At 36.9% G+C, this 26,019-nt stretch overlaps 1 protein-coding gene and 1 non-coding gene across 2 annotated transcripts in view; one reads left to right on the forward strand and one right to left on the reverse strand.

Annotated features, from left to right (window-relative positions):
* AK9 (adenylate kinase 9) overlaps positions 1-26,019 on the forward strand; it is a 119,211-nt gene that overhangs the window by 43,328 nt on the left and 49,864 nt on the right. Inside the window, exons 14-20 of the mRNA XM_059941422.1 lie at positions 2,779-2,856; positions 4,811-4,894; positions 6,363-6,511; positions 10,403-10,559; positions 11,392-11,506; positions 14,679-14,755; positions 17,915-18,073. Coding sequence (XP_059797405.1) covers positions 2,779-2,856; positions 4,811-4,894; positions 6,363-6,511; positions 10,403-10,559; positions 11,392-11,506; positions 14,679-14,755; positions 17,915-18,073 — 819 coding nt within the window. The remainder of the gene's footprint in view (positions 1-2,778; positions 2,857-4,810; positions 4,895-6,362; positions 6,512-10,402; positions 10,560-11,391; positions 11,507-14,678; positions 14,756-17,914; positions 18,074-26,019) is intronic.
* Positions 21,037-21,109, reverse strand: TRNAG-CCC (transfer RNA glycine (anticodon CCC)). Its single transcript has one exon. It is a non-coding gene; the product is annotated as a tRNA-Gly (tRNA).

Below are 26,019 nucleotides of genomic sequence, written 5' to 3' on the forward strand. Positions count from 1 at the left end.
AAAGACAGACTCTTCAATAAGTGGTGCTGGGAAAACTGGATAGTTACATGTAAAACAATGAAAATAGAACACTTCCTAACACCGTACACAAAAATAAACTGAAAATGGATTAAAGACCTAAATGTAAGGCCAGACACTATCAAACTCTTAGAGGAAAACATAGGCAGAACACTCTATGACATAAATCACAGCAAGATCCTTTTTGACCCACCTCCTAGAGAAATGGAAATAAAAACAAAAATAAACAAATGGGACCTAATGAAACTTAAAAGCTTTTGCACAACAAAGGACACCATAAACAAGATGAAAAGACAACCCTCACAATGGGAGAAAATATTTGCAAACGAAGCAACTGACAAAGGATTAATCTCCAAAATATACAAATAGCTCATGCAGCTCAATATCAACAAAACAAACAACCCAATCCAAAAGTGGGCAGAAGACCTAAATAGACATTTCTCCAAAGAAGATATACAGATTGCCAACAAACACATGAAAGGATGCTCAACATCACTAATGATTAGAGAAATGCAAATCAAAACCATAGTGAGGTATCACCACACCAGTCAGAATGGCCATCATCAAAAAATCTACAAACGATAAATGCTGGAGAGGGTGTGGAGCAAGGGAACCCTCTTGCACTGTTGGCAGGAATGTAAATTGATACAGCCACTATGGAGAACAGTATGGAGGTTCCTTAAAAAACTAAAAATAGAACTACCATATGACCCAGCAATCCCACTACTGGGCATATACCCTGAGAAAACCATAGTTCAAAAAGGGTCATGTTCCACAATGTTCATTGCAGCACTATTTACAATAGCCAGGACATGGAAGCACCCTAAGTGTCCATTGACAGATGAATGGATAAAGAAGATGTGGCACATATATACAATGGAGTATTACTCAGCCATAAAAAGAAATGAAATTGAGGTGGATAGACCTATAGTCTGTCATACAGAGTGAAGTAAGTCAGAAAGAGAAAAACAAATACCGTATGTTAACACATATATATGGAATCTAAAAAAAAAAAAAAAAAAAGGTTCTGATGAACCTAGAGGCAGGACAGGATTAAAGACGCAGACGTAGAGAATGGACTTGAGGACACGGGGAGGGGGAAGGGTAAGCTGGGACGAAGTGAGAGAGTGGCGTGGACATATATACACTACCAAATGTAAAATAGATAGCTAGTGGGAAGCAGCCGCATAGCACAGGGAGATCAGCTCAGTGCTTTGTGACCACCTAGAGGGGTCGGATAGGGAGTGTGAGAGGGAGATGCAAGAGGGAGGAGATATGGGGATATATGTATACGTATAGCTGATTCACTTTGTTATACAGCAGCAACTAACACAACATTGTAAAGTAATTATACTCCAATAAAGATGTTAAAAAGAATGAATTTATGTGTTTATCATATTATCTTCAAAATTAAGACCAAAATTATAAACAAATACTCTTGGACAACTCACCAACTAAAGCCTGAGAAGTATTGACCCAGACTACTAAGATGGCTTGTTACTCAATCTGTTTGAGCCTGTATAAAATGCATTTGTTAATTCATTCAAAAATGAATTCTTTAATTCATTCAAAAGCACTTGAGTACCTTCTTGTGTTAGACATGATTCTAGACACTGAGCAACAGAGGTGAACAAGACACTTGAAGCTCCTGTCCTTGAGGTGGTTACATTTTAATGGGCAGTAGAGGGGGAAAAAGTAAACACATAGAAAGAATATATAACACAGTAATCGGGCAGGTGGTGATTGGGGTAGGGGCGCTGGAGTGTTAAGATAACCAGGGAGGACATCTCTGAAGAGGGAACATTTAACTGAAACCTGGATGGAGAGAGGAAGCAGGGCTTCTGGAAGATGAACAGTGTTCTATAATGTTTCTCAGAGTCTGTAGTGATTCCTTTCACATCAAATTGTGGCATGAAATCACAGATTTTACATCTTTCCACAAATTGCCTTTTCTCACTGGAATATAGAAATAGATGATATCTCTCATGCTACAAACCTAAGTCTCTTTTCAAATTCACTAATTATTCCAAATCTGACAATAAGGTTAACCCTTTTTAACATTTAAAAAATTGGAATATTTTTGCTAGGGGTTTTACTCCAATATATATATATTTTTTGAATTTCTGAATTTTATTTTATTTATTTTTTTATACAACACGTTCTTATTAGTTATCCATTTTATACATATTAGTGTATATATGTCAATCCCAATCTCCCAATTCATCACACACTCCAATATATTTTTAAGAAATTTTGTCAGTGGAGAATATTGAGGTTTTTTAACACAGAAAATTATATAATAATACAGAGGATGGCAGCTAATATGGAGCAGGCTTCCTGTGTGCCAAGCCTTTTCTAAGTTCATTGTTTACAGCCATTATCTCAGTTAATGTTGCAGCGATGTTTTCAGTTTAATTATCCTCCTTTTGCCCAGTAGAAGTTTAGACAAGGAGATCAAATGATTCACCAAAGCCACACTGACTGAGTCATAACTCACACGCCCAAGGCTGTCTACCTACCCCCAGCTACCTTTTGCTAACACAGCCAATTACTATCTTTCAACCCAGTCAACTTCAAAAGACCCTCAAAGAGAATTTGAAAGGAAGGAAAATGAGTTCCCAACTGATGCATATAAAAGCTCAGAAGAGTTGCATCTGTCATTTGATGAAGATGATAAAGAAAATGTTGCTAATATTATTAGCCAAATCTTTCCTAATATAAACAGATTAGCTGATAAAGCATATTATTCTTTCACTGCAGTGTTCACTCTTGAATCCCAAAGAGAAAGCTCTTTAGAGGACAACGAAGAAGCCAAAATGAAGTCAGATGATAAAGACGGTAACCAAATGAGCTGCTAATGCCATGCTTGTGGATCTTATTCCCATTTATTCCATATTTTATCATGTTTATATTGAAGCTTAAAATTACCCACCCCCCTCCCTCAAATTGGAAACTTCAGGAGAAAAAGAGTTAGCTTCTCTCTTACAGATTTAAACTGAGCAGCTGTAGAACAGAAATAGATTTACCAGAATGAAGAAGAAAACAGAACCCAGCAAGTCTAATACAGTTAGAACGCCCCCCAAATTTTTTTGTATGTTTCCAGACGTGACACAATCATTATCATACAATAATAAATTTTCTTAAAAGCTCTCTGCTTCCTTTAATGGGTTGGAATCAAAGCATCATAAACCCAAAGTTGTAGCTATGAAATGTTATCATTTAGTGCTATTTACCCTTATAAAACTTTTCCATTTATATAATCAAGAGCATACAATGTAAACTATTTTTATTTTTTATTCATGTTACATTTAATTATATAATTTCATTAGAAAATACTTTAACCCTCATTTAAAATTACTGCACAATTTCCCTATTTATAGGTAATAGTTTTAACTAGTTCATTACATCAAAAACTTAAATTATTTTTTTGCTACTAATACAAATAATGCTCCAGTGAATTTTTTTCCAATGAATTTTCTACATGAAGTTTTGTCTGCATGTTGACATAAGTGGAGTCACTAGTTTGATGAGTATGAAGCTACAGACAGAGTCAAATTGCTTTGCATGAAATTGTTCCAAATTATGTTCCCGTCAGGAATATACAAACTACATATTATAGTTTCCTCGGTATTTTCTCTTTTTAAATATTATTTTAATTTTTATTTGACTATTTCTGAAGTTTAGTATTTTAATACTGTGTTAGCCATTTATATTTCTTCTTTTCTGAGGTGACTATTTTTGTCTTTTGCCCATTTTTCTAAATTGTATCAGTTATATGGTTCCTATATAAATTTTCTATATTACTCACTTATTTTTCATATTTTTTTTCCAAATTGGGTGGTTTGTCTTTTAAATCAGCTTGCTGTTTTTGAAGTAGAGGAATTTTTCACATATTCGTAGTCAAATCATTACTTTCCCTTTGTTGATTTCTTCCATTTACTTTCAGGCTTAAAAAGTCTTCCTCTCAACTGGAGATTTAATATATATACTTATATTCTTTTTTTTATTGGTCTGACCTTTTTGTATTTAATTTTTAATTGCATATATAATTTATTGTGTTATATAATGTAGGGCTGATCTTTTCTATTTGGTTTCTCCTCCTGATTCAGATAGACGTGTCTTTGCCTTGTGTTTATTTCAAGCTGAGTAGGAATTGAACTGGGCACTGTCAGAAACTTATATATGACACTCCTCCTCCCCCAGCATGCATGCGCACACACACACTTAACAAAAGACCCAGAAATTAAAATTTTGGCCAAGTGGCATCTGGGAACCCCATCTCTGCTGCTGCAGAGTTCCCAGCACCAATACATACACAAAGAGAGTCCCTCCCTTGTATTATCTGTTCCCTCTTTGGGGGAAGCTGTCCAAGGTAGAAGCAGTCATCAGTGCCCCTACCCACTGCTGGAGGGATGCCAGTGCTGCCAGTGTACCCTGGTAAAAGGCACCCTTTCTCCCCCCTATGTCTGAGATAAGCACAGCCTTTACCTCCTGGAGCCAAGAGTCTGTTAGTTACCTCAGGAAGGGAAAATTTGATTTTTTTTCAATTTACATCCACTGGCATTATATGAAACTGAAATTACTCTTGGTTTTGTCATAAGTTAAGTCATTATCTTTATTTTCTACTGCTGATAGATATGTTTACCTATTTGATTATTATGGTTGTTATTTTAATTTTTTAAGAAATTGAGAACATGAGTCCTGGGTCCCTGGGCCCGTACCACAATCTTTTTTGGGATTCACCTACACTTTAAATACTGTTCTTTACATGTTAACAGAGTTTTATTCACAGATGAAAAAGAAACAAGTGAAACGCCTACACTTCAAAGAAGTCAACAAGACTCTAGTCAAGATCTAATGTTGGATTCAAAAAAAGGTAAATTAATATTTGTGTAATTTGGTTTTCTTAGACTGTGGATCTAAAAATCACAAATAGTTCCTTTAGAATTTTGAAGGAGTAACGTGTGTGTGGTTTTTTTAAAAAAAAGTATTATTAATATCCACTTACTCTATCTTAAAGGCTACTATAATATGAACAGTTAGACATGCAGGAACACAGAAAAAAGAACATGTGATATATTGTTTTTGTGAACAAGAATATTGAGAAGATAGGAGATCTATCTTTTCTGCCATTCCTGGCATGTGGCTACTGTAATAATTCACAAGATGGCTGCTAGCATGCCAGCCATCATATCAGTGTGCAGGAAAAGGGAAAAGGCAAGGGACAAAAAATTGGCATTCCATTCAGCTGAGTTATTCCTCTTTAAATAGAAAACAAGAAGACTCACCGCCTCCCCTCCCCAAATTTTTCTTGCATCTTATCTACCAGCCATCCAAACTATAAGGGAAGTTAGGAGATGTAGTGTTTTTAGCTAGGCACATTGCTGACCCTAACAAAATCAGGGTTCTGTTACTAAGGAAAAGGAGACCAGATATTGGGTAGACCACTAGCATCTTCTGGCACATTTAGTATCTTTGCCTGGCTATTTCTGCCTCCCCATGTCCTCTTTCCCTGGCTATCAGAAGATCTTGGGTTCTTGCCTCTTCCACTCTGGCTCTCCAGAAACTGCTGGCTCTCTCTATCCCTGAGGACAGACTTCTCACTTCACGACAGGGAGGGCAGCAGGCAGCTGCTCTTCAAAGGTCCTTTGGGGTTTTTCTGGGCAAGGATCATTTGGGCTCTGGCAGGAGACCCTGATGGATAGAGCCTTGGGGCAGCTCAGGAGGCACTATTGGAAAGGCAGAGGTAGAGGAGTCAGGTGGAGCTGCCAATCTCATGTCCCATTAGAGGAGTGGATGAATGTTTACATCATGTTGCAGCCTGTGAGCCAGCTCAGCTGTGTAAGGAAACATTCAGCACACAATGAGACAAGAATCAAGTCTAACGCTTCAAAAACCAGCCTATGCCACCCTTTCTTCCATCCCCTCCAACTTGCCTACCTCCTGTCCTCTTATTGTCCCATTTAGTTTCATGCTTATAATTGGAAGTATTTATTTTGTTTTCTGACTCATTCCCTAGATGCCCAAGTTTTAGCTTGACCCCTGGAAGCCTTTGGTTCCTACGTCTTCTCCCTGGCTTCCTGAGTTTTGACTCCTGCCTGACATGACTTTTTTCATGCCTCATTCACTTTCATTCTGATGCACTGGCTTTAAGCCACTGCTCTGTTATTTTGTGATTCCTGACTTATTTCCTGTCTAGTCTATTTCTCCCTTTTTCTGGCATGTGCTGCAGGAACACGAAGAGTACTTCCTTGGGTTAGGTATTTACAATCATGTTCTATTGCAAATAGCATTGTTTACTAAAATTATTAATGGCATTAATTTATTGATTTATTTAACTTTAGATGTAATAGAATATGTGATAGAAGAGGTAACTGCAGATCATCCAGAAGTTCTTTCCATAATAAAGGAGACGGTAAAAATGGCAAAGGACATGAACTTTGAACAGCCACATGAAAAAATTGCTGAAATCTTAGACGAAGTTCTCCAAGAGGTAAGAAATCCAGGCCCTTTATTTTTATCATTGATTTCACAGTAACTGAGAAAATGTTAACCTAGTATATGTACAATTATTTTAGAATCCTGTATGACAGTGTTGAAATCTGTAGCCTTCAAATTCATGTGCATTTTACAGTCAACATTGTTATGTGTAATATACCCCAGTGAACAGTTGCTTATAAATTTTCAATAATTATCAACAAATGTGTAATATAATTTCATAGCTTTGACGTTTATTCTTCATTAACTTTTATTGTCTTTAATTCAGTCCAGTTGGTTAAAAGATAGTTTATATGAAGCAAGTACCAAAGTTACTTTCTCATCTATGAGCCGGTTATTTGTAAACCAAGACAGATTTTGCTCCCTAGCTAAGTAATTTCATCCAACCACCTTGAACATGTTCATGGGGGATATGGATGGACACACCACAGATTTTCCAGTCTAAGGGGAAAATAAAGCCTCAGGTACTATGTCCTATCCATATCAAATCAGAAGGCTTGTAAAGACCATATGGATCTGTTTTGTACAGAGTGCTTGGGTAAGCATTCAGAGCAAAAGTTAAAGAGAACAAATCAGTTTTGGTCGTTCAATGAACTTGTGTATTTCTCTGTAATTTGAAAATGATGTAATTTAAAATCATGAGAAGAAAAAAAAATGTTCTCTGAGAGTATAGAACCACTCTGTAACACACTGGGTGAAATCCTTGAGCCCCAGGCTATACCCAAGGCAAGTTGTTATTCCCCGCTGAGCTTCCCAAAGAGATCTTTCAACTTCTCTATCTCTTCAGGTTGTTCTGTCATCAATTTATTTCTTCAGAAACATTCTGAGTACCTACTGTGCTAGAGCCTGGGGACACAAAGATGAATTAAACATAGCTCTTTCCGTTAAAGAGCTATCAGTCAGGTAGGGAAGGCTGACATAGAATCCAATAATTAACTATCATGTGCTAAGTGGTAACTAGATATGTACAAGGTATAGGAATGTCACGAAGGTCAAGGCTATTATCTCGTCCTGGGAGGTGAGACAGAGCATCCCAAAGGAGGAGACATCCAAGTCAGGGATGTCTTTAGCACTGTGAACATCCCATCCTTGCCCTTCACTGATAATTTGCTCCATTCTTTCCAGAGTTTATTCTGGAGGATACAAATCTACAGGGAGTACTACTAAAACACTTCTGATGTAGGAATATGAGTAGTGTCACTAGATGGTAAACTGTGAGTCTGGGATTGTGGGGGAGTTTAAATCACGTGAGATTTTAACATCAAAGCTCATATCAGATTGTCTTTTTCAAGAGAACAGAGACCAATGCAGGACACTGTTCTACCTGTCATCAGTTTCCATGATCTCTGAGTAGGAAACCTATTTTTAAAAAGTAGGTCATTACTAATTTCTTATATGTAAAGACAAAATCTTATTAAGGTATCTTTCTCAAATTAGTTTATAGATTTGATGCAATTATAATAAAAATGTCAATGTATTTTGGAAACTGACAAATGTCTCTAAAATTTATTTGGGAGAACCAATAGTTGAGACTTGGTAAGAACAGTCTGGCAAAGTATAACAGAGAGAGACTTACTCTACAAACTAGTAAAATGTGATGTTACAGTGGTTTATAAGCCTGATAATCATACAAGAACTAACAGAACCACAGAGCAGGCACAGATACAGACCTCAGTATAGATAAAAACTGAGTGTATACTAAGGTTTACATCACAACCCAAAAGGAAAGGAAGAATTATTTAATAGTGTTGATAAAATTAACTGGTAGGAAAAAAACAATTTAGATTCTCAGCTTATATCAAAATTAATTCCATATTAATTGTTAAATGTAAAAATGGCATGTTTTTACCTAGAAGAAAGTGTAGTGATATTGAAATGATCTTAGAATGGTCAAGTACTCTAGGCGCAAATGCCATGGAAGAACTCTTAGAGCAAAATCTCAATGAAGATGCTACTTAACAATGATTCCCTTTCCTTAAAAAATACACCATGAAAATCAAAATTTTAAAGCAAACATCAAACTGGGGAAAGTATTTATAATAAATATGACACATTAATTCCTCATTATAAAGGTTTCTTACAAATCAAGGAAAATATAATACCAATGTAAAAAACAAAGACGTAAACAGATTATTTCATCAAAGAAGAAATACAAATGGTTAACTGAAAAATTTTAATGTTCAAGTGTCAATAAAAATATGAAAAAAAGAGAGGCAATTTCTTACCTGTCAAATTGGCAAAGATTTTTTAAAACTTATAACAATCCATACTAGTGAGGCTGTAATGATATAGTCACACAGGAGTGAAAATTGTTATAGGCATTATGGAAGCAACATGACAATGTATATAAAAAGCCTTTAAAATGTTCATTCCTTTATTCTTTTTGACCTAAAAACACTTTTTATAGGAATCTAACCTAAAGAAATATATACTTAGACAAAGATTTATATATGCAGATGTCCATCATATCATCACAATGTTATAATAAAATTATGTTATATAAATGTTTAACATTAAGAGGATGATTAAACAAATTAGGGTTTATTCATTTGACTAAATACTATGAAGCCATTAAATTTTTTTCAAAAAAATTGAATGAGATAGGGAAACTATAAATTATATGTTGATGTTGTTTTAATTTTTATATCTTTGAAACTTAGTAAAATTTTTTATTAACCATTTATAATTTTTCCAGTTTTATTGATATATAATTGACATATAAGATTGTATTAGTTTAAAATGTGCAACATAATGATTTGATATATGTATATATTGCAAAATGATTACTACAATAAGTTTAGTTAACATGGTCACCTCACATAGTTACATTTGTGTGTGTGTGTGTGTGTGTGTGTGGTGAAAACTTTTAAGATCTACTCTCTTAGCAACTTTCAGATATACACTACAATATTATTAACTATAGTCACCACGCTGTACATTACATGCCTAGGATTTATCTATCTTATAACTGGATGTTTGTACCTTTTGACCACCTTCACCCATTTCCCCACCTCCAGCCCTGTCTCTGGCAATCACCAATCTGTTCTCTGTTTCTATGAATTTGGTTTTTCTAGATTCCACAAATAAGTGAGATCATGTAGTATATGTCTTTCTCTAACTTATTTCACTTATACTTCTTCATTATAGCTTTTTTTCCCCCAATTCTCTTATGTGAAACATTTCAAAGTGTTAAAATTCTTTTTTTCAAAATACTCTTCATTCAGATGGAAATTCAAAAAGCAGGTAATCTTAAATTCTGCATAGGCCAGAGGATTACACCAGTCTTCTTGAGATTTCTTCCCCTTTGACTTCTAATATTCTGTGATTTCCTGATGGCCCACAAACTTGTTTAAAACCTTCAGAATTGGTATATTCATAGATCCACATCTAATTTCCATACTTGTGTTGAAGTTATTATTATTGGGTGACAGGTAGAAGCCTTTCACATTGAAGGCTGAAAAGCAAAAGGGAAGTGAAGAGCATTGTCACTAAAAAAGGCAAACTGGGCTAGGACCTTGCTACTCAAAGAGTGGACCAAGGACCATTGTCACCTGAGAGCATGTTAGAAATACAGACTCTTGGGCCTTACCCTAGACCTTCTGAATCAGGATTTGGATTCTGTAATACTGAATAACATATAGTAAGCATGTATTGTTATATTTATTTAAGAAAGGCTTTTGCTTCCTGTTCTTAACTTTTAAAACTTATAGCTTTATTGCTTTAAAATTAAGTTTCTCTTTTAATATTAAGTGGCTCTTTTTATTTCCTTCTGAAAGTCAGAAAAACTCAAAGGATACTTGATTAAGGTCCACAAAAATAATATATCAAGGTAGCATCCTTTACTTGGGTAGATATGATGGTAATTTCAGTTTGCTGTTTTTTACAGGTAGCTGAAGAAAACAAGAATAGGTTTTATGGTGCCCCAAAATATGGAGGATGGATACTGGACAACTACCCTATTATGAAAGAACTGTGGATGGTCTTAGTCGACAAAGGAATTCTACCCGATTTAGTCATCTGTTTATCAGACACAGAAAACAATGGTTGGTAAATATTTATCACGTCAATTTAAAGTGAAGTTTTTATTGCTGATAATATTTTTAGTTAAAATATAAAATGAAAAACACTCCACCTTCCCTATGTACAAATACCACACCAGTGGTCCCTTCATGACCTAGAGGTACACAGAAGGAGGCATCCATCCACTGAGTAGGTGGCCACAGATGGTGTGGGATCACCTGATGTTCCAGCAGGCCCTTACAATTATTCTTTGGAGCTGAGAATCTAACACCCCATCCCAGTCAGCATTGTAACTTGTAAATGAAAAATATATGAGGCTGAGGGCAAAACTATATTTTAGTCCTTCTTCACCTTAAATGGGAAATACTAAGTACATAAAGATAGCAGAACTAAATTTTAATTATTCTGTCACTTTGTATAAAGCTATAGTAATCAAAACAGTATGGTACCACCAGACCACCAGAAAAACAGACACATAGTCCATTGGAACAGAACAGAGAGCCCAGAAGTAAACTCACACATATACGGTCAACTAATCTTTGATGAGGGGGCGAAGAATATTCTGTCATTTTGCCTCTTAAGGAAATACATTTGAAAAGAGAATTTCCATGGGGAGAATATATTATACTACCTCTTTTTATGTTTTAGTTATTTATGACATGCCCATATACACCTTTTAAAAAGGATTTAAGATGCTCTCTTAAAGAATCTGGGCTCTATTTAAATAAATGCTTAAAGGAAAATATATTTGGATATAGACAGAAATAATCTTTTCATTGTTAATTTCCAAAAATATATCTCACTATATTTTATAGAGCTTCAAAATTAACATTGTTCTCTTTATCTGTATTTCAGGAAAATATTTATTTAATAGACTGTATTTAGAGAATAAACAAGAAATTGACTCTAAGATTTTAGAAAGGTTATTGGATGAACTACTAAAGAAAAGAAAAGAGGAAGAAGCAGCAAGGTAAAATCTGCCTGGCACAATAAACTGGGTTAATTAACCTCTTATAGCTATTAAATATGTACTTACAATTTATATTTATGAAATGTCTTTAGCATCAAAATGGTGGCCTACTAACTAGATCCAGTTCTAATTCTAAGAAAAACAGTAATTTCACAAATACTTCCATAATCTCTAAAGTACAGAGTTGTGGCTGTTTTCACAGCCCCAAATCAGACATTCTAAACCAAATATCTACTTTCCAAAGACACTGTAAAAAAATGAGCACAGGGAAGATATTTTTTTCTACCATGTTTATCTGTGACTTAAATATTATAATTTTGCTAACTAGAATCCACAAATGAAAGAAATAATATAATAAAAAGTGAAAATACACTTGTGTGGTATGACTAAAATCCAAAGCCTAAGTTCTACATAAGGAAAGAACAAGACTACTTATTTATAATTGACAGGTTCAACATCAAGAGCTTATTCTCTAATCTGGGTGCAATGAAGAACATTTCAAAATGTGGACACACTTCCATCTGTTCATGGCTGGGGTCAAGACTAAACTTTAACTATCAAGTTCTTCAGACTGGAAAATAAAGTATAAAAAGAAAGAGTGACTTAATGTGCTAATTGTTCTTCCTTGCTGAAACAAGCTCTTTAGACACTAAAATTTTTAATTTGTCCACTGAGATTCCTACTTCTCCAAGCGTTAAAGCCTGAGACATTCAAAAACTAAATTTCTTTATATTAACCCATTAAACCTCCCACTATTAATGATGGCACCTATAGGAGCTTTCTCAAATGTTATTTCCTTTTCCCCTTCAGATATTAGCAATTTGTGCTGGGACTTAGGAGAGCTCTTTAAACTCTAGGAATTATGGAGCTGGGAGGTGGGTATTTGTTAGGGGCCGGGGGATAACTGATAACTGTGTGTCAGAGGATTTCGTTATTTGATGTTCATTGTTCACCTAAATTGGCCGTTCCTTTATGAACTTAACACAAAAATACATAAAGTATAATTTAGATTAGTTAATAAAATTGTTTGTAAAATTGACTAAAAGTATTAAGACAATAATTACAAACTTATTACATTTACTTTTAGCTTTTAAAAGTTCTGTTACAAATGGAACTACAATTTGCTAGGATTTAAGGGATTACCTCATTTTTTTCCAGTGTATGAGAAATAGTCAAATATTTAAGAACATATGAAGCTATCGACAAAACAGTAAAACGAAGTTCATGTGATTTCTAGGCTGAAGGTTTGCTACATTTTAAGTAGATAATTTAAAATACATTTAATCTATAGGTTTTTTTTTAAAGGAAAAAGACATCTCCACTGTCTCCCAACTCTTAACTTTCACCTCCCTCTTACCGTATGGAATTTTCCGAGCTATCTCTATAATCAATTTTTACTTCTTTTGATTCTAAATTTTTATGTCTTTATAAACTTCTTAATGGCAAGGACTTGCCCAGGTTGAAGCAGACTTTTCTCCATTTCTCTATGTTGCTTTTTTCTCATATACTGCAGAAAATGAAATTTAAAACAGTTTTTTTAAAAAAATGGTCAGAGATGCATTTAAAGGCCTTGCAACTTGGTTGGAAAAGAGATAAGATTAACAGGATTTAGAATTACATCTTTGGCCATATATCTACAGACATGCTGATTCTAGATTTTCCAACATCAGTTTCCAAATGTGTGAGTCAAATGCAGAATAATTTCTGTTATCACCATTTGTCTTTGTCTATCCAAGTAGTATATAGAAGTAGCTAGAAACTGGCAGCAAAATTCTTCCTCCTTCTTGTCAGGTCTTAGATTCTTAGCAGCAGCATACAGTACCCAGGTTTTGGAAAAGGAAAGTCTCACAAAAGAGCGCCCTACCTGACTAAGTAAGTAGAAGGATTGCCAGTTCACACACAACAAAGTAGGGAAGGCATGCAGAAACAATGTTCAGTAGTCTCAGAAGTCTGGGGCATGAACAAAGAGAACTCGAATTACACCAAGACCTCAGTCTGGATCACAGACTGTATCTAGAATACAGTGAGAGAACACTCCCTATTAACAAGAAACACACTTGTTGGGAGGAGAGGTGTGGTAATATCTTTGAAGAGAATATATTAAAGATTTTCAAAGAAAGGGGAAAAAGAACACACAAAAAAGCACTGAATATGAGAGAATGACCAACCTATAGAACGGTCTGAAGAAGACTGCCCCAGAGTGGGCTGCTGAGATGAATGGGCTCTACTCCACTTAACTGGCCCCTGTTGGTGAATACTTGATACAGTTTTTTTGGTATTATTTTTAAAGATGCAATCAACATTCTTATACATGCTTCTTTTGCAATAGTATGCCAGTACTTGAGGGCTAAATTCCTAGATACAGAATTTCTAGGTCAAAGGTATGCATGTTTTAATTTTTAATAAATATTGTCTTTCTCCATCATTTTACTAACTTTCCTTATACTTGTCTTCATCATTAAGGCAGGTTTAGTCCTTGAACCCTAATGAAAAACAGATTCCCTCCAGATATTTGTTTCCCTATCCCAAGTCTCTTTAAATTTCATCATTACTATATTAAAAAGAAAATAAATCAGAAAATAATTTTTCTGGTTACAAAGGTAAATTTACAAATTTTCTACTTATTCATATGGAAAATTTTTTAAAGCGCAAAAAATGTGAAATAAAATTTAAAACTCTCAGAATGCCACCATCCAGAGATAATTACTGTTAACAGTTTGATTCATTTTATTCTTGTCTTTTAATCATCATTTATATACATTTTAAATACAAAAGTAAATTTGTATTATACATAGTTTTATATTATACCTTTTTTCATTTAACTCTATGTTGTGAACACTTCTTATTTAATCAGAGGGAAAATGATACAAATTATCCCAGCTTGGAGTTAGACAATCCTTTTTTAATTTTTCCAGGTTTCCTAATTAATAGCCAAAGTTTTTAAAATACAATATTTCAACTTTTCTTACCAAAAAAAAAAAAACCCCAAATTTCTGAAAACTAACTAGCCTCAGTATGAGTAAATTAAACATTTACATTATAAAGTAAAAAGTATAATGAATATTATAAATGACCTACTCTTTAGTTTTACCATTATAAGGCTTAAATTCTATAATATTGTGAGATATCTGAATTTCCAAAGATAACTAAATTTTGGACCTTTTCATTTCAGAAAAGCCAAAGAAGAGACATTGAGAATAGAAGAAGAAAATCAAAAGCTATTGGAAGCTATGAATGCGAAAGCAAAAGGCAAACATAAGATTATATGATTAATAATATGCCATTTGATTTTGTATTGTGACTGCCAACAGCTGCAGTATTTCCAGTGAATTATAGACAGGGTGACCATATTTCCCAATTTGCCCATGAGAGTCCAGGTTCATGCCCAGGCTCCTGAAGTATTTGTTTGACCCCCCTCTCATTCTCATAGTGTTCCAATTTGGATAATAAATTATATGGTCACAGCAGTACTGGATTCATAGGAAAAGGAATCCTGACACAGATACCTACTCATCCACCCTGTAAGAGGGGTACACAGTAGGACAGCATGTGCAGCATGTCTTAAAAGGGTTGCGCTAGTCACAGGTGACATGGCTGTTGGAATTACTTCTATTAAAAGGATCCTGTAGGAGTTGAGAAAACAGCTAAACTCTTACTATACCCATTGTCTTTATACTTAAACTTTCATCTCCATTATAGAAGAACTTACTCTAAAAATTTCTTTTAAGACTGGAGTTTTAAACCTGGGGATAAAATTCAGACGTCTGTGAATTTGAATGGGGAAATAATTATAACTTTATTTTTTACTAATCCTTAACTGAAATTTAGTATTTTCCTCACCTAATAATTCATATGGGCTACAAACCACAATAGTATTAACAGTACCTTGACTTTGTCACCCATAGAAACAAAGATATTTTCATATCCCATTCCAGTTTCAGATGTCTTGTTTATGCGTGTCACTATTCCAAAATTACGGTAGTTATTCAACCAGTTGCTAGTTCTTGTTATTTAATGCATTTGCAAAGATGCACACGTTTCCTATACCACAAACATTTTTTTGATATCTTGATAACTGATTCAGTATAATTGGCTTCTTATGTATTTTATTTTCTGAGATTGAAAGCATTATTCTAAGAAGGGATCCGTAAGTTTCACCGGACTGCCAAAGCCGCCCGTAGCTCAAAAGAGTGAAGAAAGTCTGTTTCAGTGTTCCATTGCTGTGCAGCCAGCCGCCCCCAAACTGTAAAACAACCACTATCTTTATTCTGCACACAATTCTGTGGGTCGGGACTTCTGGCCGTGCTTCTGTCCGCTCCCGGAGGACCTTGGTTCTGGCTTTGAGTGTTCACCTTGGAAGGGGCTCCGCCAGCCCCTGTCAAGCCTTCGGATTGACCTCTGCAGCTCTAACTGACATATTCACTGTGACTTCATGAGAAATCCAGAGCCAGAACCACCAGCTAAGCCACTCCCAAATTCCTGACCCCAGTAATTGCGAGGGCAATATGTGATTATTTTATTTTAACCACTAATTTTGGGGGTAATTTATTATGAACCAATAGATAACTAATACAACATACACATGAAGCAATAGATAACTAATACAACATACACTTAATCAAAAATCACAAACAGTACAAGGATCTTAGAACACTTTTCAGTTCATTCCTGACTCACATGGAACACAGATTATCCAGTAGGGTTCTAGAAAAAAGTTTTCAAACTTTTTACATTTTTCAGCATCATTATATAAATTCATTTTATATATACACTTTGTAATGTACCTATTGTGGATAAGAACACAACTTACAGATAACCAAATATATGCGTGTTGCAGGTATATGATAAGTTTTTTTTTTTTACTATAAGAGATACTCAGCTAAAAGACATTTTGAGTTTCTGGAGTAGAGTATATATAACTTCATCTCTAACCCTAGTAGAATTCAGCAAATGATGCTTCCTTCTTATGTGTATCACCATAAATCCTTCATGTAACACAAAAGGTTCACCACATTCCAACTCACATACTTGGAAGCCACATGCTTGGCAATCCTGGTCAGACTTCAAGATATAAGGACACTTCAGGATGCTTTTTTCTTTGTGCTTAATCACCCTAATTTAGATTAAAAATCCAGGTGCCAGAGGTATCTCATACCACTAGAATGTGATTCTTGGAAGGTACTTACTGGGCAGGGGGCAAGGGAGGGAATAATTCCCACAAGAGTCCAGAAAACAAGCTCATTTAGTTTTTCATATCTTTACATAGAAAATACCTTGTTTCAGTCAATTTAAAAAATATATGAAAGGGAATTGAAGAGATGAGTTTTCTAACACCACCATTTACCCCATCTTCTTCCTCAAAGACTTCTATGCATTTATTTCTTATAGCTGTCATCAGCAACTATGTAAAACTTGGAGTTATGTTTTTTAAATTTTAGCATACTGATCAACATACTCTATTATTTGTAACTAGCTGTAAGAAAATATATAGTCTAGCCTAGTGCTGCCCAGTAAAAATAAAATGCAAGCCACATACATAATTTTAAATTTTCTAGTAGTCACATTAAAAGAAAAAAGAAACAAGTGAAATTAATTACAATCATCCCTCGGTATCCATGAGGAATTGGTCCCAGGACCTCCACGGATACCAAAGTCCATGAATGCTCAAGTCCCATATATAAAATGGCATAGTATGTGCATATAACCTAAACGCATCATCCCATATACTTTAAATCATCTCTAGATAACTTATAATAACTAATAAAATATAAATGCTATGTAAATGGTTGCCAGCATGCAGCAAATTCAAGTTCTGCTTTTTGGAACTTTCTAAAAATTTTTTTCAAATATTTTCAATTCGTGGTTGGTCAGATCCACAGATACAGAACCTGAAGGTTCAGAGAGCCAACTGTATATTTTATTAAATACACTATATCCAAATTATTATTTTAACATGTAATCAATGTAAAAATTATTGATATATTTTTACATTCAATTTTTCATACAAAGTCTCTGAAGTCCATTGTGTATTTTATACTTACAGCACATATCAGTTTGGACTAGCCACATTTCAAGTGCTCAATAGCCACATGTGGCTCGTGACTACCTAACAGACAGTGCAGGTATAGCCATTCCCTTTTAAATGGACGTTTGGGCTGTTTCCTGTCTTTTACTGTTTTAATATTTGGGAATGCTATATGCATTTCCCCGTTTTGAATGAATCCTTAGGCCGGTGCTCCCATAGCACTCTGAGCATATTACTATCATCCTTTACTACTGCATTTTAATAGATACAATATGTAGAGACTGTATCTATCTTTCTCATAAAGCCTCATGCTCCAGGGGCCATTCCCAATTAAATATTTGCTGACTTAAACTAAATAATTTATTTCTTCTCATTTTTTCTAGAAGCAGAAGAAACTGAAGCTGAGGCTGACAAGGAGATCGAAGGTGAGGAGTCTGAACTTCACGAAGGGTCTGAGGCCCCTGCGGTAGCCGAGGAGACCAGGGGGTCCTTACCTGAGGAGCCTGAAGTTTTCGAGGTCCCTGAAACAGAACATGAATCAGGTTAGACTTTATTAAGGATCGTATCCTTAAATCCACTCTTGTCCATTGGCATGTATGTGTGTGCATGTGTGTATATATGTGTTTATATGGTATAAAATGGAAGCAGGCTGGGAATGGAGAGATGTGCCCCCAGAGTGCAGCCGGTTAGTCCAAATCACATGGCTGGAAGTGTGGTAAGAAAGCTGAGTCTGCTCTGCCTGGGGGGTTGACACTCAGAAGCAGGGCCTGCTATATAATTTGTGGGGTACAGTGTTCAAAAAGTAGGGGAAAAGAGCCATTAAAAGTACGAAAATATAAAGCTCTTTCTTTTCTTCCATGGTCTCTCTCTTAACTTGTCATAATACTTTTTGTTTGCTATTTAATGTCATTCTAAGTAAAGAAAAATTAAAATTTTAAGTTATTAGCATGAATTTTACCATTCATCTTTATGTTGCCCAATGCCACTTTTAATTGCAAGCGTTAAGAGCACTTAACTCATATGCAGAATCATTGAAACTACACAATTTGTATTTTGCAGCTTGAACATGCATATGTATTTTATTCTTACCAGAATACTAAGTCAGTTTCATACACAAAAGTAACTCAGCTTCTTATTTCATTTCCTAATATGCATATATTCTAGCAATGCTCTCTACTTTTAGCTTCCCAATGATTAAGGAAAGACTGAAAGGAAAAGGAATTCTGGGTTGCCCTATCTTTTCCTTTCTTTCTGTGTCATCATTTTCAGTCTAGCTGAAATGATCTAGCTGCAGGTATCTGAAAACCTTTAGCTTGTGAGATTAGTTTCTAATTCAATACTGACTGTGCTCGGAAGCATTTTATGAGCCCCACATCATTTCAGTTTAGCTAATACAAGAAAGTAACATGAGTAAGAAGGGATGTGATGAGGTTCCATGGTCATTCATGTCTCTTTGAATGCCATCACCTTCATTCTGCATCTGGAGCAAGTTCTAGTTCAAAGGGAGACCACGGTCTCTCAAGGGCTGTCAGCATCCTCCCCACCCCAAGCCACTAAGTCACACTTACTCCCACATATCGTGGGTCCCCTAGAATTCTATGCTCATGATGGAGCATCAGGAACACTCATGAGAATGAGATGGCAAAGAATGGCAGACACAGATCGTGCATATCTCTGCTCACACACATGCCCTGTTGTCCCATTGGAGTCCCTTTGGATTTTGCTTACAAAACTCAATTCAAAGATAAAATTATTAAAAATTTCAAAATGACAACCAAAGTGCATTACACTAAGTATGAGACCATTCTGGGCGAGAGATCTAGAGCAACTGCACAGCTCGTACACCCATGAAGCCAGCCCTCCTCAGAGGTCCAGTTTGGTGGGTTGGGGCAGGGCAAGAAGGAATCTTACAGACTTCCAACGAAAATCACTCTCAGGGCTGGAGAGTGGGCTTAAGCAGCAAGATAGGGTACCTCACTGTGGTGGAAGCGGGGCTCATAAAATGCTTCCGAGCACAATTAATATTGAATTAGAAATTACTCTTACAAACTAAAGGTTTTCAGATACCTGCAGCTAGATGCCAGCCCTGGAGCAATTAAGGGCTGAAAACCTGCTGTTAGCTGGTAAAAGAACCAGGACTAAGGGGAATTTTTACAATGAGAAAGCTCAAATTTAACATAGATCATTTTTACTACAGGGATTGGCATTAGGTTTATGGGACAGTAAGTATAAAATCAGAACCTTGTGCCAGACAGAAGAGCTAACAGGATGAAATACCCAATTTCCTTGTTAAGAATCCCACACCTTTATTGACTTGAGCTCTCACCCAGAAACTTCTTTATTTTCTTGAGTACTTAACCAATTAGGCTGACAACAATCTTCCCACCCACCTACCTTTTGCAAGGAAACAGGCCATAAAATATCAAAAGAAATAAAAGAAACTGACATCCATTAAGTATGACACAAATATCCATTAAATATTTCCAGATTTCCAATATCCCCAATGTTTCACAGTTGGTATTTAATAATGTAACAGATCTAGGGGACAATTTAATGTCACTGCCTTTTATCTCATTATTTCCCCCAGGCAACCTAAATTGGATGTTCTAAAGCCAGGAGCCTACTCCATTCAGGGTCAGTTCTAGCCAGCTCTGTAGACATGACTGGGCTTCTCCAGAAGCAATCGCGTCTGTGAAATCGTGGGTCTGTTTTGTCCCTATTAAACCATATTCTGTTTCACATAAGGGCTTGCATCTGGTTTAGCTAGTGATTACTTCTTCCATCCAAGGGTCCTTTTTCACAAAGTCTTCTCCTGTAAATTGCTTAAGTAGGCAATTTTTTTTTTCACTTAAAACTGCCCTGTCTAGCCATCAAAAGACAAATACCATATAATTCTATTTATATGAGATACTTAAAAGTAGTCAAAATCGTAAAGACAGATAGTATAATGGTGGTTGCCAGGGGCTGGGAGGAGGAGAGAATGGGGACTTATTGTTTAATGAGTATAGAGTTTTCGGTTTTACAACATGAAAACAGTTATGAGGATGGATGGTGGTGATGGTTGCGCACAATGTGATTGTATTTAACACCACTGAACTGTACACTTAAAGATGGTTAAGATGGTAAATTTTATGTTATGTGTCTTTTACCAAAATAAAAAAGAGAAAGGAAAAGAAACTACCCTGTCTAACATAAATCCATTACTTTCGGAATTTTTTTTTACTTTATCCAGAGTTCCCTGTGTAGGCTGATGATGGCTGCCAAAGGTGTGTCCACATCCTAATTCCTGGAACCTGTAGATGTTACCTTATTTGGAAAAAAGGTCTTTGCAGATGTGACTAAATTAAGAATCATTTTTTTTAATATTTATTTATTTATTTAGCTGTGCCGGGTCTTAGTTGCAGCACATGGGATCTTCGTTGTAACATGCAGGCTTTTTAGTTGCAGCATGCGGGATCCTTTAGTTGCGGCATCCAGGCTCTTAGCTGCGGCACGTGGGATCTAGTTCCCTGACCAGGGATCGAACCTGGGCCCCCTGCATTGGGAGTGCAGAGTCTTAACCACTGGACCACCAGGGAAGTCCCTAAATTAAGAATTTTCTGTTTTGTTTTGTTTTAATGAGGCTTTGAAAGCCCTAAGGGATCTTTCTTTTTTTTCTTTTAATATTTATTTATTTGTTTGTTTGTTTGGCTGCATAGGGTCTTAGTTGCGGCACGCGGGATCTTTGTTGCGGTGCACAGGCTCTTTGTTGTGGCGCACGGGCTTCTCGCTAGTTGTGGCACATGGGCTCTAGAGCGCACGGGCTCAGAAGTTGCGGCACGCAGGCTTAGTTGCCCTGCAGCATGTGGGATCTTAGTTCCCCAACCAGAGATCGAACCCACGTCCCCTGTATTGGAAGGCGGATTCTTAACTACTGGACCACCAGGGAAGTTCCTAAGAATCTTGATATGGGGAGATTATGTGGGATTATCCAGGTGGGCTCTAAATGCCATCATAAATGTCCTTATAAGACAGAGCCAGAGGGAGATTAGACTCTCACACAGAGGAGAAGGCAGTTTGAAGATGGAAGCAGACATTGGGTGATGCAGACTCCAGCCAAGAGATGACAGTACCCAGGAGAAGGTCAAAGAGGCAGAAAGGATTCTCCTCCAGAACCTCCGGAGGTAGCACAGCCTTGCCAACACCTTGATTTCTGACTTCTGGCCTCCAGAACTGTGAGCAAATATATTTCTGTTGTTTTAAGCCACCAAGTTTGTGATAATTTGTTTTGGCAGCTACAGGAAACTAACACATACCCAAAGCAGCCTTTTTATATCTCATGCTTGGGAACACATCTTTTCCTTTGAAGTTTGATTTCTGTCTTGGGCCACAAGATAATCATTATCTCTGTCAAATAAGATGACTGAAGTCTCATTTCAATCCTGTCGTCACTCTAGCCTTAGAATGGAATGACACATGTATTGCTTAGAATCGACACTTTAAAAGGCAATAACCTATGCATTCCGAGGCTGATTAATCACTTTTCTCATTCCCAATTTGCTTTCTTTATGTACTGGTTAGGTATAGCCAATTACATGCAAGAACATGAGCTTAGAGTAACCATTGGCTCAAATCACAGTATTTCATTCCAAGCACTTCATGGACATGTAATAGAGTCAGCTAGTAATAAACATCGGGAAATTCATCCATCCCTTCAACAAGTATTTACTGAACTCCTTCTAAGTGCCATGCAAAGCAACAGGCACTGCCCTAGGTAGCACAGACTCAGCAGTGACCAAGACAGTCAAGATCCCTACCCTCAAGGAGCCATCATTCTATGGGGTGAAGAACAAGAATAAACAAGTAAATAACTAGGATAATTTCTGATTGTGTTAAGAAAAATTTATGAAGACACTAAACCAGTACCTGGGATATAGTAGGAACTCAATAAGTGTTTGTTCAATGAATGAGCAAGGTAGAGACCACGGGGGTGGTTTGGAAGAGGCAACACTAAACATTATGGTCAAGGAAGAGTGTCATCTGAGATGATATTTGAGGCAAGACAAAAGCGCTGAAAGGATCTGGGCAAAGATCCCTCCAATGCCAAGGCGCAGAGGTGGGCACAGCTTCACATGGTCAAGGAAGAAATTAAATGTGGTTGGAGCATGGTGAGCAAGAGGGAGGTGGGAGATGAAATCGGAGAGCAAAGCAGATGCCAGAGGCTTATGGAGATGGGAGTTTTCTCTAAGTGCAAGTGGTCAATCTGATCTCATTAACATTTAAAAAATTTCACATTGGCTGCTATATGACAAGTTATAGAGTTATTCTGCACCTCAAGTTCTTCATTTGTAAAACAGGGCTAGGAAGATTTACCTAGCAGAGTTTTTATAGGGATAAGAACATTTCTTTAAAGCACCCAGCAGAGAGTCTGCCTCATAGTTGATGCTTTAAAATCATCATTACCAGACTAGCACTTAGAGATTTTTTCCTCATCTGCCTTATGTAAGTTCTGAAAAGACCAGAGCTCAGGATTCCTAATTCAAATTAAGTGAAACTGAATCTTAACGCTCTCAAAATCAATAGTTACATTCCCTCCCCAAATATCAGAAGGAAAGGAACCAGCGTTTGGGGCTTAAACCAATCAGGATAAATTCCTGGAGCTGGAGAGAGGGTCCCACTCCCTCAGCCATGTGGGGAAGGGTAAACACTGGAACAAAAACACAGGTCTGCCAGGAAGGAAGAAGAGGAACACAGAGGCTGGGTGAATTACCACCAGTGTCTGTCACAGGGTGTGTGGAATAAAGTCTCTCCATCTCTCCCTTGCTAAATCTTCACTAAATTCCACATTGCTCTCCAATGCTTGTTTTCAAGTAGACTATTGGGAAATTTATCAGTTTCCTAGGATAGCTTTAACAAGCTACCATAAACTTGGTGGCTTAAAACAACAGAAATTTACTCTCTCACAGTTCTGGAGGCTAGAAGTCTAAAATCAAGGTGTTGGTAGGGCCATGCTCCCTCTGAAATCTCCAGGAAAGAATCCTTCCTTGCTTCTTCCTAGCTTCTGGTTACTCCAGCAGTCCTTGGTGCTCCTTGGTTTGTAACTGTATCACTCCAATCTCTGCCTTCATCGTCACATGGCCTTTATTTTCTGTGTGTGTGTGTGTGTGTGTGTGTGTGTGTGTGTGTGTGTCTGTTTCTGTGTGTCTTCTCCTCTTACAAGGACACCAGGCATTGGATTTAGGACCCACCCTAAATCTGGGATGATTTCATCTCAAGATCCTTAACTAATTACTTCTGCAAAGACCCTGTATCCAATTCATGTCACATTCACAGGTACCAGGGGTCAGGATGTGAGCATATCTTTGCGGGGCGGGGGGCACAATTGAACCCATCACAAGGAGTGTAATTCAAGGAAAAGGAACAGGGGACAGCAGACACCTAAGGTATATAAAGAGCAGCGCTCATAATGCCAACTGCACGAATAGTGTGTCCCTGAGACCAGTGGTTCCTTAACGACCATCTAAAAACTAATGCCATGGTCTGATCAAGTTTTCTCCAGTCAAATGCATCTCTCTCAAATAAAGCCTGACCTCACCATGTTGAGTTGTCAGGACTAGGCTGGGCAGCCTGGAGTGAGCAACCACTGAACATTTTGCAAGTCGCTTCCTGCCACCCCATTATCCAGAAACCTGACCAGATTTAAGTAGCAAACAATTCAAAGTTTAAATTCTGGAGCACAGATGTTCAGTGTCGTTGATTAAGGGTTGATCATGTGCTTCGACTATCAAGTAACTAAGTGGTAGGGTTGACTTTTTAAATTAAGAAGCATAGCTGCTGACCTTGCTTAAGAGGAAGACTATTCCATCTGTATCCATTGTGACTGCATTTGCCTACAAGTAACAGAAATGCCAAAACACTGTATTAAATAAGGGACATGTCTCATCCCTGAGTCCAAGGTATTTTTTGTTTTTTTGATTTTGTTTTTTGGCTGCGTTGGGTCTTCGTTGCTGCATGCGGGCTTTCTCTAGTTGCAGTGAGCGGGGGCTACTCTTGTTTGCAGTGCTCGGGCTTCTCATTGCTGTGGCTTCTCTTGTTGCGGAGCACAGGCTCTAGGCACGTGGGCTTCAGTAGTTGTGGCATGGGAGCTCAGTAGCTGTAGCTTGCGGGCTCTAGAGCACAGGCTCAGTAGTTGTGGCGCACGGGCTTAGTTGCTCCATGGCATGTGGGATCTTCCTGGACCAGGGCTCGCACCCTTGTCCCCTGCATTGGCAGGTGGATTCTTAACGACTGTGCCACCAGAGAAGTCCCCAGAGTTGCTTTGATAGTGTAAAGATGTCATCAAGCATCTTATGTCCTCCTGTCTCCATACCACAGTCTTTGGCTCAAAATGTTTTTCTTCAGTTATTGTTTCAGATTCCTTTTTCAGGATCACGTTTTATTATTTTTTTAGTTAGATAGTTATTGCTTTTCAACCACATTAATATTCTTCTTGATAGTTTTCATCTCATTGTCCTTTCTCTCTATATTTTTTGGAGAGTTGCTATCCTCCACATCACTGACTTATTTTCTGCTCCTTATTGCCTCTCTCCTGATGCATATTTCAATTCTGCTATTGCATTTTAGATTTTCTTGCATTGTGTCCTTATTTCAACTAGCTTTCTTGTATTTCTGCCTTTATCTTAGGTTGGTCTCTCCTTTTGCCTCATGGTTCCTATTTCACAGACTCTGTTGTCCTCCTGTGCTTTTTGAGTGTACGAAGTACATATCTTCTAAAATTTACTTTATTTTGCTTTATATGAGAAATCTTTTTCAGAAGCAAGCTCTTCATCTGAATCTGTGAATCAATACTCTCTTTCCTTCATTATAGTTTATTTTCATAGGCCTTGTTGTTGCTGTTTTGTTTTGTTGTTGTTGTTGACTTCTCCCTGAATGGAGCAGGTAGAGTAGGGTAACCAACAGGAAGGGTAGATAGAGTATTCATAAGAACCACCCCCCCTCCCCCCAACAAACACACAACACGCATATACTCCCTTCACTTAAACTTCTTGCCAGGCACTCTCAGATATAGACCTGAAGGTCAGGTCAATGTGCATCACCCTGATTCAACTTATGATATTTAGTATCATCGTCTATGGCTTTTCTAGACTGAAGCTGGATCTTCTTCATCCCCAACTATTGCATTCTCTGATTAAGCCAGAGAAGCTAAGACAGTTTAGAATTTTCTGTATATTCTTGGTGCTCTTCTTCTCTTTGTCGGGGTTATGCTTTTCTTTAGGTAATTGAACACCTTACAATTAAATATGCTGCCACCAGGCCAGCCCTAGGCTTGTCCCCTTCTACTCCCTGTTCTCCTGAGTATTAAACGTTACAGATTCTGTAGAAAGAGGACCCAACTATTACTTTAGCTAACTTAGAAGACAGCTTCCACAGTATTACAGAATGGCTACATATATATTTTAAAAATTTGTGTGTGTGTGTGTGTGTGTGGTCTACACAAAACTTGTGTCTC

Source organism: Balaenoptera ricei, chromosome 12 (genome assembly GCF_028023285.1).
Source record: "Balaenoptera ricei isolate mBalRic1 chromosome 12, mBalRic1.hap2, whole genome shotgun sequence".
In the NCBI taxonomy this organism is placed as follows: domain Eukaryota; kingdom Metazoa; phylum Chordata; class Mammalia; order Artiodactyla; family Balaenopteridae; genus Balaenoptera; species Balaenoptera ricei.